This window comes from Rhipicephalus sanguineus, chromosome 6 (assembly GCF_013339695.2).
Source record: "Rhipicephalus sanguineus isolate Rsan-2018 chromosome 6, BIME_Rsan_1.4, whole genome shotgun sequence".
NCBI classification, from domain to species: domain Eukaryota; kingdom Metazoa; phylum Arthropoda; class Arachnida; order Ixodida; family Ixodidae; genus Rhipicephalus; species Rhipicephalus sanguineus.
Window position 1 is genome coordinate 51,076,132 of NC_051181.1, and position 15,691 is coordinate 51,091,822.

Here is a 15,691-nt window from a genome sequence, read left to right on the forward strand (position 1 = left end):
TCAATCTTTTTTTCTTTTTTTTTTTGAAAAGGGGGGGGATCGAGTGACGGTGTGGTCTAATTCCAAAATTATTTTTTTCCCATGATATATTTTCTCTGATATATATTCATAAGGTGTGTTACCATGCCAATAAATTCAGTTTTCAGTCAGCGCTTGTGTCTTCGTGTCGTTTCCCTCGTGGGTGTGTGTTCGCGTTGGTGCTCCTAGCTCTAATATAAATAAGTATGAAGTGGGTACAATATGCTGAGAAAGTAAATAAGAGTAATCAGGCATAACTACTATCACCAGTGGTATATGTTGACTACAGTTCTTTGTTTAGTGAATTAAAACTGTCTGAAAAGGACTGTGAAGTGAAACAAATTAATTGATTATGCGGGTACAAATTATTCTTCGTGAACTGTACTGTCGTTAATGCGACCATAATAAACAGAAGAGGAAATGAAGGTCAAAAAGCCATTTTTTAAATTTCGCGCCAAAATCTGCGCATGAATGTCAAGGTGACGTCACAGTTTTCAAATATATTTTTTTTTTATTTCGCCCCCCCCCCCCGCTTTGACTCAACAAAATTTCCAGAAACTTTCGAAGTTTATCTCTGCCACCGTAAGAGGAAGATGTAGTTCATTTTAGAAGACACCATCAGAATTGTGTGACGTCACAGCGAATTAATACGGCAACTTTGAGGTCGCCATGTGCATTCACTTTTTCCGGCGGTATTTCTCGTTCCAAGTGTCTTCTCGCGGGCGAGAGCTGTGATTTTGGTGTGAAGCGAAAAAAAAAAAAGTTGTTCTGTAAAGCGTAACCAAAAGTTAGAAGGTGCATTTGAATGGTGCATGCTGCAGTTTGCATGACATTTATAAAAGGTTTATCAATGGTTTACTGGATAGAACATAACTTAAAGTGTTTTAGCTTGCGTTTTGTATTATAGTTTTGTTTCTGCAGTAAGTAAAAGAAAGGATAAGTAGCCGCTATTTCATGCAGTTGTGATGTTTAGCACACATCAGAAACGGCACTGGAAACAATGAAGCTCACAAAATGGCGGCGCCCAGGCGGTGTGTGTGAGCTCTGACTGACCTGCTGCTTTTCGTGGGCCGAGGCAGAAGGCAGAAGAGAGCATGCTGCGCTGACGGTATGAATTCGGCACTTTCATGTCAATAAGCACGTCGATTCTACTAGGCGTGGCCACAGACTTGACCCTAGTTTGGTTGCAGGGCAGCGGGAGCCCGCCTAAGCTCTCAGGCTGCGCTGGCGGAGTGATACCTGCGATACGAGACGTTGGCTAGGTGAGCGTACTTTTGTTCTCGTGTGGCCCTTCCACGTGTACTCAGCAGGCTGCTTTAACTTAACGCTACCAATTACCGTAGGTTGCCGTGACGATACTTAGGCACGGGATGCAGTCCATCAGCTCGGCTTTGATGGCAAATAGCGTGTCGCTCCTACTAGGCCTGGGTTCGGGGCTGACCCTGGGCTGGTTGCTGGGCGCGAAGTTTGGACTCCGCAATGGCCTGTCGAAGCTCTTGGGCTGCGCCGGCGGAGTGGTGATACGGGACGTCGGTGAGGTGAGTGTTGGCGCGCTTTTGTGTGCCTACGTCTAAATTAGTAGACCGTTTTGTTACAGTACACTGCAAATTACCGGGCCCCTGGCATCTCGTGCTACCTGTGTGCAACGTGCACGAACACGTGGTGTCGGGCCGTGTCGCTGTAGCCAATTAACTTTTCGACAAGCGGTCTCGTCTGTGTCGAAGCCGCAACTGCCAAAACAGAAGAGGTGGAGAGGGCAATCGCGAAAACGGGGATGGTGGAGAGAGAGGGAAAAGACGGTGATATCAAGATAAGTTAGCATGGCGAATTGTGCGAGTAACTGGAAAGAGCAAGCTCATCAGTAAAAAGGAAATCGAGGCGGTGGTGTCGTGTCCAAAGGGTAGAAAGTCGAGGGGGTGGGGGATTTCGCTGAATCATGGTCCTCGGAACAGGCCCGTATTATTGAGGGCATGGGCTGTTTAGAAAAACACCTATTATTATTTATTTTCAGTAAAACATCGAAACTTCGGGGGGGGGGGGGAGGGTCTAGGCACACCCCTGCCATCCCCCACCCACCCCCTACTATGGGCTTGCGTCAGAAGTAAGCACCACCTGGCAATAATAACTTCACGGGATAGGAACGATTAGATATTCCTAAAAGAAAGGCTTTAGTTTTGCTACCGGCCACCTAGTCAACATCACCGTGAAGTGCTAGCAAACTTGTCGTTTTGTTCACTTCTCATTCATTCTAAGACCTCCTGCCTGCACCTCAGGTATTGTGGCCTAACAGCTTTCTCTGAACATGGGTGGTCATCATGAAAGTGCTTCCTTTAGGAAAGGGTCATCCATTCCCCTTTATAGGGACTGTACTGTAGTGCACTAGAGTGCTTACTTGGGGCCGTTTGGTACATGTCTAAAGAAAAGAAGTAACGGCTCAAACAACAGGTCTAGACTGAGATGGACAAAGCACTGTCCATCTCTGCCGTCTTGTGCCGTTGTTCGCACTGTTACTAGTTTTCTTTAGACATGTACTGTACAGTTTGTCCATGTATCTCCGCCCTCTCTTTCTCTCTCCCCTATAGCTGTTGTTGTAAGTGCAGTACAGTCTACCACAAAAGTTTATGGTGCAAGCGAATGCATGGCCAACAGTCTCCTTGTGGCACTTTTGGTATGTCAGCATATGAAAGCAGTGCTATGCCAAAGGTGCATCCTTTCATCAACCTCGGCTAGGCTATTTTCTTGCTCGGCATAAACCTTTATCTCTCATTGTTAAATGGGTACTGACACGGAAATTTTCAGTTGTAATTTTTTTGTGTCAAATGAAAGGTAAAGCCCTCAAGCGCATAGAAAAGGTAGTGCTAAGCACGAGTGCACCTTAAAAAACTAATTGCAGTGTGTTTTTAAAAACTAGTTTTGGTTCCTACTGTACCCTGACGTCGCAACACGGCATGAGTTTCTCGTCACGTGCTCACACAATATATAGTGACGTTTCCATGGCCGCTCCGCACCGTGACTCCATTGGCGATGCACAAGCGGCCATCGTGGAAATTTTGGGACCTAACGTCATCACAACTAGCCAGACTGCTGCGTGAAGTCACCAGGATTGGTACTGTAGCCTGATGTCAAGCTAGTGTCGGTGTCGGTAGGTGCGCCATGGAAAATTTGACTTTAATATCAAAATAAAATATCTTATCAGCATTTGCTGAGCTTCTCAATTGCTCAGAGCCGTCTCTGCATACAGGAGATTTGTATGGCGTAGTAAACTTGCCTTGGAAAAATGGTGTCAGTACCCTTTTAAGCGGCAGTACGCTTTAAGCGGTAGAAGCCATGGCTACAGGCTTCTGGCTCAAGAGCACTATCGATATCTCATTCAAGGGACTGACATCCGTTTTTTCTCGACCCAGTTTTTTAGGCGCAACGAAAAGCTCCCCCTCAGTAGTGATTAAACCTGCAGTGGTTGATTCCAAAAGCACATGGATATTTTGTTAGCAGATTTTTTTCAATCTGAGAAGTCACTAACAAAGTAAGAGTCTTTCTTCCAGCAACGCTGATAAGGGATAGCGATGCCGATAGCTCTCCTCGCAAACTGTTCATTACACTCAACATTCTGCTTTCACAGGAGTGAGCAGCAGCTGTGGTAAACAACCTTCATTTTGGCATTTTGAACCATCTTCGAATATATAAAGCAGGTAGAATAAGTTTTCCGAGTGCTCCTCGTCACGTGAAGTGCCATTACTGCCTTGCGAGCCAGGTGCTCCTGGTACTTCTCCAACTCGTTGGCAGGTGTCTCTAGTCCCTCAGCTAACAAGTTTCATGCTGCTGCCCATGAGTACCAGACCATACGTCAAGCGAAGGCGGTGCCACTGTTACACTCAGTACAAACAAAGGCATATCTGCACTTATTAAATTATAAAGGATTATAATAAAAAAGTGTACTGCATTTCAACACTAATATACCTTGTTCTAACCGTCCTACTAATTACCTTGTCCTAACCATCTGTTTGGGTGCGTGGGCATCGATTTATATGGACCTAACCATCTGTTTGGGTGCGTGGGCATCGATTTGACGTCGATTTGACTTTGACGTCGGCTGGTAACCGCTGGGCCTTTGTCGCTGTTGACCATCTAACGCAATACGCCGAAACCGCCGCCCTCCCAGCGGCTACAGCGCGTGATGTTGCCTCCTTCCTACTACACCGATTCATGCTGCGTCACGGTCCACCCCAGGAGCTTCTCAGCGATCGAGGCCGTGTCTTCTTGTTGGAAGTCGTCGAAGCGATTCTCAAAGAGTGCCATGCTGTTCACTGCAAAACTACTGCTTACCACCCGCAGACGAATGGCCTAACCGAACAGTTTAACTGCACGCCCGGCGACATGCTCTCAATGTACGTCGCCGCCGATCACACAAATTGGATGCCCTTCTGCCCTTCGTCACCTACGCCTATAACACCACCCCCCAGAGCACTACTGGTTTTTCGCCCTTCTTCTTACTGTACGGAAGGCACCCGTCACACACCATCGACACGATACTTCCGTACAAGCCGGATCCATCTGAGTGTGCGCCTGTTTCTGACGCAGCCAGGTTTGCTGAAGAGTGTCGCTAGCTTGCCAAGACCTTTACGACGCATGAACAAGAGCGGCAGAAGAGCATGCGGGATGGCACCACCACTTCTGAGCCCACATTCCTCCCTGGAGCGCTCGTATGGCTCTCAGTCCCTATCACTGCAACTGGCCTGTCTTCCAAACTACTGCCGAAATACGAAGGCCCCTACTGTGTCGTCGAAGGCGCGACATTGTCATCGTGGAGCGTCTCAGGGCCTACGATGAACCACTCATAGTTGCAAGTTGTTAGGTCGCCAGGCGGCTCCCTTTTCGTACCCGGGGTAATTGTAGCGAAGCCTTGTAGATCAGTAATGGGTTGCACTCTCTAGTGTCTTCTAGTGGGTCGTCCTCTTTGGCTCTTCCCGCTCGCACTGTGAGTCCACGTTTTGCCTTGACTGTCCCCATTGCGCATCGTCGCCGAGTGCCGTCAAATAAACACCTCAACAGAAACCACTGGTTACCATGGCCTTTTTCTGGCATATGCCAGTAAAAGGCCACATGATAGGAATCGTATGCGTGTTCGCTTTCTTGTCATATGGGGTGCCAAAAGTCATTTTTCGCGGTTTAGTGAAAAAATAAAAATACAAAAAACAGGGTTCGTTCTAAGCAATACAATAGACAATCTTTCTATTAGTGGAGTTATCTCAATTTGTTTTCTGAGCGGTTGTCTGCCCCTTTCAGTTATATGCCCTTTGACTCGTATCAGAAAACAACAAAGTAGAACTGTGGTAGCGAAAATTGACATGTCAGCGGATATGAAGACACATTTTCGGCCTGGCACTGTGGTTGATGACAGTGTGTTGCTAGGTGGCACACATAGGCACAGTGGGACGGGCTCCTGTGGTCTGTTAACTTCTGCGGTCGACTGCTTGTTGAATCACCTGCACCACTTTGGACCAATCCACTGTGGTGCACAAGAAGTTCATAAGTTGTGAAGCTTAGCCCCAGTGGACCAGGTAATATTTGAAAGTAAAAGCCAATGGCGAGGTGTAGGCAGTGTCCAGGCCACATGTTTTGTTGGCTTAAAGGCCAACTCCGGCGATTTTTCGAGGTCGATGGATCTCAATGAAAATCGCTGGGTACGTTCCTTTGCACATTTCCGTCATTTATGCCAAATTACAGGCTTGAGACATGCGCAGATTGTTTGCAAAGGAATTTTAAAGATTGTCTGCAAACGCCCTCCTGGCTTCCCACAAGTATTGGCAACATTGCGTCTGTGACGTTAGTATTGGGAAGGCGGCGGAAGTGACGCAGCCGAGGGCACCGCTAACTTCGGCGCTTTGGCCGCTACAGCGAGCGTCTGCTGTGCACAAGGCGACAGACAGCGTTGGTTTGGCCGTCGCTTCGCTGGTTGTCCCGGCTGTCACAGTTTTCATACTCCGCGCCGGCGTGACGGGCACGCCTTGCACGACTTCCGGTTCGTTCGTAACAACGCCTACGTCATACGTAGACAGTACACTCGGTTGGGTTTCGGTTTCAGTGTTGCGCTTTTTTGCTTATCTAAAATTATTCTCCAATTTGCCGAGTATTTCTGCTACCGGGCCCGTAACAGGAGCGTTTCAGGAACACAAAAGCACCATTACTTTGACATGGCCAAAAAATCGCCGGAGTTGGCCTTGAAGGGGGGACCCTGCTTCGGAGACATATTTCTTTGTTTTTGAGTACATTTTTATGAAACTTTCGCAGCTTATGTATTTTTATGTCCTGATTTCAAATATGCAATTATTTTTCTAGTACATTATGCTGTTTTCAAAATATCAAATATTTTATGTATATTGTAAGGAGCAAGATTTATTTATAAATTGTAAGAGTTATAAAGCAAATCAGCACATCACAGTAAGCTGGAATGAATACTGTATGCGATAAAACAAGAATGAATGTTCTAGGCCTACTTGAACAAAAGTTATGGTACGTTGAACACATGGCAAGTGAGCGATGTCGAGCTTGGTCAAACTGGGATCAAGCTGGGAATGTTCATCATACCATAACTTTTGTTCAAATGGGCCTAGAACATCCATTCTTGTCTTATTGCATACAGCATTGATTCCAGGTTATTGTGATAGGCTGATTTGCTTGATAACTCTCACAGTTTAGAAATAAAGCCTGCTCCTAACAATACAAAAAACTCTTTAATAGTTTCAAAACTACATATTATTAGAACAATAATTGCATGTTTGAAATCAGCACATAAAAATACATAAGCTGTGAAAGTAAACAAGAAACATGTCTCAGAAGCAGGGTCTCCCCTTAATGTACTCCGTCCACGGAAGTTTGAGAAGTGACGAGCCACCCATGGTTCAGTTTCAGCTGTTTCTTAAGAAAAGTGGGGTCAGGAACAGATCCAGACCCGTTATGGGGGGTGGTTCTGAGCAGCACTGTCAGCAGCGAAAGAAAAAGAAACGTGTCTTAAGAGTTTGTCAAATGACGCTGAATGTTCCGACAAGGGAACTTGTCTTCGTTGAGGCTGGAATGAAGGTCAGTCCACTTGTCAAAACATTCAATGACATTCATTGTTCAACTGACTTCTCATCAATCACTTAGATTTCATCCTTCCCTGGAGTTCTGTCTTGCTTAGGATTTCTCAGAGTTTAGGGCATTAACCATATGCAGTAACCTCCATCACAGTTAAGTCCGTCTGCAACTCACAGTGTTGTCGATGCTCTTAATTTATGGGTCATGAATGGAATCAACCGAAAACGAGCCAATGTTTTGCCGAATATTTGCGGACAAGTCATTGACATAAGTGACTCATTAGCGTCATTGACACTCCCTAAGAGCGCAACTGCTTTCTGAGTGTACGACTGAAAAGTGTTCACTTCTTTCACTAGGCTGGGTGTTACTACACCGCTGCTGTTAAACACGGTTTCAGCGCTGATTGCAGCTTTTGAGTGTTGCCAAAACATTGCTCTTTCCTGGTGGATTCGCAGTGTAGCGGCGACGACAGCGGCGAGTTTAAGCTGGTGCTGGTGGTGCGCAGCGACATCAAGATGGAGAAGGGCAAGGCGGCTGCCCAGTGTTCGCATGCAGCTGTGCTTGCCTACAAACAGGCTCAGAGGGACGCACCCAGGTCGTTGCGCCAATGGGAGCGCCAGGGACAAAGGAAGGTGGGTTACTCACGGCGTTCAGTGATTACTAATTTGCCTAGGCCGATCACTTGCTCGTTTGTCTACTGAGCAAGACGTCACGGGTTCAATTCCCGGCAAACGCAGCCATCTTCTGGTGGCAGCAGAATTGCAAGAATGCTTCTATATATTCTTTCTCTTTCTTGATCCTTCTATCTTTCTTCCTTTTCTCTCTCTCTATCGCTTCCTCTTGTTCTCTGCTTCTTTCACTCTTTTTCTTTGTTTCTCTCTATTTCCCTTTCTGTCTTACTCTCTGCTTTTCCTATCTCTCTTTTGTGTGTTTCTTTCTCTCTCAATGTCTTTCTATCTTTTCGTCTTTATTCCCTTTATTTCTCTCTATTTTTTTGTTTCTCTCTATTTCTTTTATTTCTATCTCTTTCTTTCTCGTGTTCGTTTTCATTTAACGCTCACACCCGCTGTACTCGGTAGTGGGGCTTGCCCAATTCCTGTGGCACATACCCGCCCGAGGTTTTTTCTTCGTGTTGGACAGATGACAGCCGGCTTAACTTTTTCGGATGCCACCTGTGAAGAACCGTCTGCAAATGCATCACATTCACACAACAATATTTCGAAGCACTCAACATTCTATTTTAACAAAAATAGTGTCATAATACGTTGATCTATGTGTGTTATAGTAATTCATCCTAATCAAATTGTAATTAAATATCTACTTATCCTGAAGTCATGTTCTGTTTTTGCATACGTAGAATGAAATGTCGGACTAGAAATACAGTGCAAATTCGTTTTTGGTTATGTTAATATTGAGCAAAGAAAAATCATACTTTTGTTGTGGCTCGCGGGAAGCGGCATGTCGAACTACTGGCCAAACGTGTTAGTGCCTTCAGCAGAGTGATTCTATTTTACATTAGACTGCAAAATGAAGTCAAATTAAGACACATTTATTAAGCAGGAGGTTCAATTCATCAAAAGGCGAATGTATCTTGCGCTTTCTTAGCCACTAATCGACACAACTACAAAAAACAAGTGGTGTACACAATTGTGTACAAATCGTGTCAAAGGGTTAAACAGTTCCACTGTTAAGACAATTCCCAGTCCCGTCTCATGCGCCTGACCAATCCTTTTAGTCTGTGCAGTGACGTAATCTTGCCCATGGGCAACATTACGTAGCACCGACTTTGTCGATTTTTGGTTCTTTGCACTACAAAACAGCGCCATGGCCTGTGGTGATGCAGTTTCGCCTATGCAGTCCGCATTGTCATTAACCAGTGCGGCCCTCTGCAGTGACGTGATGGCTGTGCCAATTGCACCAAACTGCGCTAAGAGGTGAAACCTGCTACATCCTGCTACATTTGAGCAAAAATCTCTTAACTTGTGCCGAGCGTGCACCAAGATGACATTCTGCGGTTTTGCAGAGGAAAAGAAGTCGGCAGGTGCTAGAGATACGTATTTATGTTGCCACTGCAATTTTTAGTGTTCATCAGCATAGACAGGCAATTTTTATGTAGTTAAGTAGCTGCTAGGTGCAACCCTGTCGAACAACTTCAAGGCAGCCGTACCGCATAATCAAAGTTTTCTAATGCTAATAGACTGTACTGTGAGATTGCATTATTAACGTTCAATGAAATCGTTTCTAACTGTTGTGGATCGAGTTAGAATGAAGTAATGATTGATGAAAGTTTTGTAGGACGACAGTCTTACTTAACTGATTGATTCATTAGAGTGAGCGATACATGTACAGAGAACAGACCATTTGGTTTTAGTTGGTTTGTTTTAAAGAAATTCTAGTACTGTTCCAGCTTAGTCCCGGAAGATTTCATGCAGGGCCCTTAAGTTTTGATGCCATACAATGGCAAGACTTTACCAACCATTCCACGTGCTGCAGTACTTAAATATATTTGCATTTGAAAATGTGTGACAGGTAACTGCTCCAAAAGGTTGTTATGCTATATACAAATCGATGTTTTAGCTGCTCCAGAAGCTGCACCAAAATAGCAAACCTGTTTCTATCAAATTATCCCGTATATCGAACAATTTCTAAACACGGTAAATTTACATTGAGAATATATAGCAAAAGTTACTGTTACAAGAAGGGAAATCTGGGCTAGTTGGTTATAGTTCATTTTCGATCAGCTTACAGCGCAAAAATGACGAGGACATAGACCAAGAATGCGACGACACGAGTGCTGACTCTCAACTAAGGTTTATTGGAAGGAAGGGCACGAATAAATACATACAGAGGTCAACCGGCTATCAACCATGCAAGTGTGCGTGTGCATCAGAGTCATCCCGGTGATAACCAAATTACTCAGGGCACGTGGAACCCCTACGTGCGTCAAAAAACATACATAAACAAGACGCACTTACAAACAAATGTGTGACACCATCTAATCCGGCGCCAGTGAAGACAAATTTCGATTAAGAAATTGCACTTTTTCGCTGAGGGCAACCGACGGATGACTTATGCACCTTTCACCTTCTCTGGCAATGAACAAGGCCGTTGTTGTGCTCCATCGCCATGGGTGGTCTGGGCCTGAAAACCTTCAGGCGCCTGTTCACAGCAGTGTTTTGATTGTGCGCCGAAACGATGGGAGTTTCTGGTAGAATGGAGTTTCTCAACAAGTGGTCAGTGCAGCAGTAGCGACTGCACAGCGTGAACAAATTTTCGCATCTGAAACCAATCATCAAGGGTTTCGCGAGCCAAAGTCGGGATGTTGTACGGCCTTTGCGGCATATGCGACCCAACTATGCAAGAAGTCCGGAAGCGAAGTTGAGAAGGGCTTGCCGCTTTTCTTGTCTTTCTTTTTTTTTTTGCGCGCTGAAATAACATAATCTTCTTCAAGGTAAACAGGCGCTCATTTTCGAACCAGGAACCACGAAATCCGTGAAAGTTTAACGAAAGGCCTATTGTAACGACGTTAGCGTTAGTTTTAGCCACTCCACCTTCACCAAGTTGCACCATTGGCCTTTGTCGTGTTTTAGATATTCATCCTGTCGAATTATTCGAAAGTTTGAATACTGGCTACTCGAAAGTCAAATCGAATTATTTGAGTAGGTAGTATTCGATTCGAATTCGGAACTTGAATATTCGCACACCCCTAATTTTTAGCTAAAGTACTGTTTGCCGTTTTCTCCTCATTTCTTCATTTTATTTATGTACATGCTTTACTTTTTGTCCTTGTTATCTGCAAACTTACTATACCTGGCCTGTTATGGCTAAGAAGTACAACGGTATTTAGAATTAAAATAAAAGATTCAAGAATCGCAAAACGTGCGAAGAGATTACAAATTTTTACCATATTGACCATTACCATTGCCACCTTCCCTCCCTAATGGCCAAACTCCATGGACCAAACTTTTGCAGTGATTTGTACATTGAGAACATCCGCTAGGTATTCGTTCTGCTGCACTCCATGCGACCGAGAGCGGGCAACTGCTGCTTGTGAGGTGTTGTGGCTAGATGAGTTAGACCCTGAAAACGATCTTTGTGAAACAGAACAGAAGATAAAAATGCACCTAAAGCATTAATTTTTACTTGTAAAATAAAGCAGTTGACTCCAACAAATGCACACATAACTGTTCCACTCTGTACTACAACATATTTTTTGTATATATCTTTTGTTGCTGAATTACGCTTGGCAAGAACTATCTCTCGTCTGTGACCATATGTGTACACCACGCGCTGTTTGTGCAGGTTGTCTTCCGTCTTTGAACCTGCATAGGCATAATCATCGAAAATGCACATGCCAATTAGTAGTAAAGCCACTGTCAATGCAGAGGGATTGGCACGGGCCATGGCTAACATTGCAATAGTTTTCAACAACCGACGGGCCTGACCGACTGAGTGCTGGGAGTCAGCAAGTCGGCCTTGGAACTGCAGTGTGACTGGTCCGCACTGTCCTACCGCGCACTGACAACTTCCATACACCAAGCACTTGATATCTGAGTCGAGCAAATCAGCGGCGAATGACGAATTTTTTTACAGTGGTGGGTGCGTGGCCATCACCGAGTGGCAGATGTTGAAAGTTCATCACTTTTTTTGCTCCATGGAGGTTAGCCTTAAGACGTAAAGGGTTGCATATGCGTAGCACTCTGGGAATGAATGGCGGCATCAAGGAGTCATTTTTGAGCTTGCTTGTGATGCTAGGCATTGCTGTCACTGAAACTTGTTCCGTGAGCGTGTACAAGTGATGTTTCTTGCAGGCTGCATGAACTTCGCTCTCGCTAGTTGCACATGCAGTTTGAGCTGATGTTTATCGCGTTCAGCCATTGTAAGGCCTAGCACAACTGCTGAGTTTGTGCGTCAGCTACCGGGGAACTGACCTGAAATGTAAGCTAAGTATATAGTAGAGTAAACAAAACAACTCCTGTGATCGCTAGTCCCCTAGGTTAACTTACCAGGATCTTTGTCGGTTGTTGGCACGAATTCACGCTAAATAAAGCTTCCTAATGTACATCAACTTAGCTGTGCTGCTTTTGTCTCCTCGGCAGGTGGTGCTTCGGGCGTCGACTGAGGACGAGATGCTTTCGTTGGCGAGCCAAGCGCGTGCCAAGGGTCTCATCACAAGCCTGGTGCGCGATGCTGGTCGTACGCAACTAGCACCCGGCACCCGCACTGTGCTCGGCGTAGGGCCAGCGCCCGAGCAGCTAGTCGACTCCGTCACCGGACACCTTAAACTCTATTGACATTCCACTCGCCTCCCAGAAGTCGTGTGCCGACGCTCAAGGACAGTTCTGAAGTGCGTGCAGCTGTTTGTTGTCCAGCAGCCTCGGCAGTCTATCCCTGTGCTTGTGCCCCCGCAATACCTGCCCCGAGTGCAGTTGTGCACTCGTGTGCCTGACAGAGAGTGACGTGCACACCGTTCACTCTGAGACCTTTACTTGAAGTAACAAAGCCGGTGCGCTTCTCGCTTCAGATTAAGGGACTGTCGGACATTGCCCTGTGTGTTCAACGAAAGAGACACTGACGTGGTGGTGACGGTGGATAGCACAGGCTTTTTTAATGCGGCACACAATGCAGCCATTAATGACGTGCACACGCTGTCGAGGCCTGTGCCCTAAATCTTCTCAGGTGTGCAGATCTCCAGGTTTCGAGAGGGAAAGGCTGTCCCGCCGTGACTCAGGCATCTTGGATTTGTGTCGCCGTTATACTGAGACTGAGAGGAAAGGCGAGGAATGTCATATCCTTGTTCATTTCAGAGCCTTTTTTTTTTCTTTGTGAAATGAACTAATATATAGGAAAATATACATTGAAGCAACATTTCAAAACATTTTTATTGTTATCGTTCTTGGTTAAAGCGACTAATAACATATACAGTGTTGCCACTGTATACAGTTCAGGCCACTTATGAGTCATGCTCCTAAAGTCTTCATTACAATGAAAGAAGTACAGAGTAAATGTGTGCATATTTTCACTTCTCACTCATTGCAATAGCAGCGAATTCAGCAAGGTGGTTGAAATTCATGGTTGGGACATGGGGCATAGCCAGGACTTCATTTTGTGGGGTTTATGCCACCATGAGTGTGTATAATATCTCTACGTACAGTAGCTGCATGAACATGTTGAGAAGGTGGTGAGGGGCTGATTGTTCCCTTTTATGCCATTGACTGGGTGTATACAGCGGTTCACAGACATCCCTGTATATACAGGGACGAAAAATTCTTGAACAGCGGTGTCGCTGCAGCCAACGTTTCATCAAGGGGTCTTGTCTTCTTTTCAGAGACACTAAAGGCAAAAAGTTGACATGGATTGTTGAAATAGCAGTTCTAAAAAGCTTGTAGTGCCTGTTTCATGTCGAGGAAATGCTTAGTTTGAAAGAAAATCATGTTTTAGGAGTCTGCATACGGTTAGCTATAGTCGGATACAACTTTAGAAGTCCAGAGAGGCCCTGCCCAGATGACCGATGCACGGCAGCCGATCGCCTTCGCCACTAAAGAAATAGTCCTGCTCATGCATTCGACGATGCTCTCCAAAGGTGAAGTCACCAGCTGTCCGGCTCATAACATCTGTCTGGAGTGCGTACCATCGTAGAGAAAAGGATGAGCTGCCGTCCTTATGGTGAAGCCTCCCGCTGACCTCTCCTTCATTCAAATATGCTGATATCTGATCTTGACGATTGTGCCACTCCTTTTCTTCTACACAATTTTCAACATCCTCCACGCCTTCGCATTGACGGCTCGACGATGAACACTACCACGCACAGATTCTAAGTATGCACTGTTTGTTCATCAGTATTCGTATCAGGTCCGATTATGTCCAGGTGGGATCATCAGGGTTTCCTCCTTCGCCTGGTCTTCCAGCCATGCTTCTGTTGCTTGCTCCATACCCATGCTTTGAGTATGTCGCCTTTCGATGAACGGTTTTCGTTGGCATGAACATCCATTATGCCGACTCTTCCACAAGGTTCTGCTGTAGCACAGTCCTGGCGAAAACAGAGCTTGCGTTGTTTTCAAGGATAACGTCGAGAAGTTATTTTTGCATGAATCAGACTGAAATGCACGAGTTCCGTTTTGATTCCGTCTTGTAATGCACTGAAGTGTTCTTTGTTGTCATGCTCACTTTGAGTACTTACGATTAATTCTACTGTGATCCTACTACGCCATTGGGCTTGTGTTCCATAATGCCCCACTGGTGGCACAAATCGTGTCCTACATTTACCTTAATTTCTCTGTTACTAAAGCTACGCTGAGTATAATATCGACTGCTTTAGACGTTCTTAACCATTTACATTTTGCTCTAATATATGATGTTATTTGCCATTACTGTCCTTTTAAGGCAGCAGCTGCTATGCCTTGGTGCGTGTATGGGTACACCTCATGCACTCTCCCCCCCAGCCACAACAGTGGAGGAGGAGAGGGAAAGAGCCAAGAGGGGTGGGGCTGAGACCGGGGATATTAGACAAGCTGGCGTGACGAATTGAGTGAGTAAAGAGGAAGCACGTCAATAAAAGAAATAAAAGTGGTGCACGCTTTGTGGAGGGTTTTGTCCGCTTTGAAAGTGTAGAAGGCGGGAGCATTCGGTTGAGTCATGAATGTCACAAGTAAGCAACAGCAACAAACAGTAAATTTGCAGTGAGCAGAACAGTTGGAAATTCTTCGGAGAAGCCCCCCCCCCCTCCACTTGTGCATGTGTTGAGGCAGGCAATTGCTACGTTGAAGATGACAAGACCACTTGTCGAAACCCTGGCTACAGCAGGCCCGTAGCCAGGGAGGGGAGGCCCTGTTCAAGAATTTTGCATCTTTTCAAGCCTCCATCTTTACCTGATCTTCGCCTTGTTTGCATTAATGTACAGGGTGCCTCAGCTATAAAGCGTCTAGATTGAGAATATGTATATTTTGAATGAAAACAATTGCATGTCGTTAGGTGCAACCTGTAGAAGTGTATTAGTCAGGGACAACCCCTTCCCCATTTCAGGTGAGCACAGCTCGTCCCTGCCGAACTGTCCCCAAATCGTTTTGGACGAGTATTGCTCGTCCACGTGACGGCAAAGGTTGTCGTCATTGTCAGCATGATTAAAATTGTTAGAATGATGAAATGATGCTCAGAATGCTGAAAATTAGGGGTGTGCGAATATTCGAACTTTGTAATATTTTTCAAATAGTGCTTGATATTCGATTCGCACCGGAATTTTACTCTTAGAACCTCTGGAAAATAAATATAACGGTTTATAATGGCAGCGTGCTTGGTCTTGCGTTTTGGGGCGCCGACATGCGAAGCTGCTAGCCGCTTCCACAGGTGCCCCGAGCGGTCGCTGTGCGACTAGCTTGGCTGGCGGGTCCGCTGCCGATGCGTCAGGTGCCCATCCACGATTCCGAGGAGAACAGCGGGCGATGCGATTCGTTGCTTGTGACGTAGCACATTGCAGCTTCGCTTTCGCGAAAAAGTCGCAACTAGCGCGAGTTAGGCCTAGCCACGACATTCGAGCAGCAAGCTCGGTCGCGGTGTGTGGCCGCGGTGCCCGATGTTTCAAAGTGCCTCATGCTCGATCGCG

The 15,691-nt window shown here is 45.7% G+C and overlaps 1 protein-coding gene across 1 annotated transcript; it reads left to right on the forward strand.

The window, feature by feature from the left end:
* The first annotated feature begins 1,012 nt into the window (after positions 1-1,012).
* Positions 1,013-15,352, forward strand: LOC119395769 (peptidyl-tRNA hydrolase 2, mitochondrial). Its single transcript, XM_037662773.2, has 5 exons — positions 1,013-1,126; positions 1,209-1,280; positions 1,362-1,556; positions 7,548-7,724; positions 12,192-15,352. Exons 3-5 carry the CDS (start codon positions 1,389-1,391, stop codon positions 12,384-12,386), a joined length of 540 nt encoding a protein of 179 aa, XP_037518701.1. The 5' UTR covers positions 1,013-1,126; positions 1,209-1,280; positions 1,362-1,388; the 3' UTR covers positions 12,387-15,352.
* The last annotated feature ends 339 nt before the right edge of the window (positions 15,353-15,691 follow it).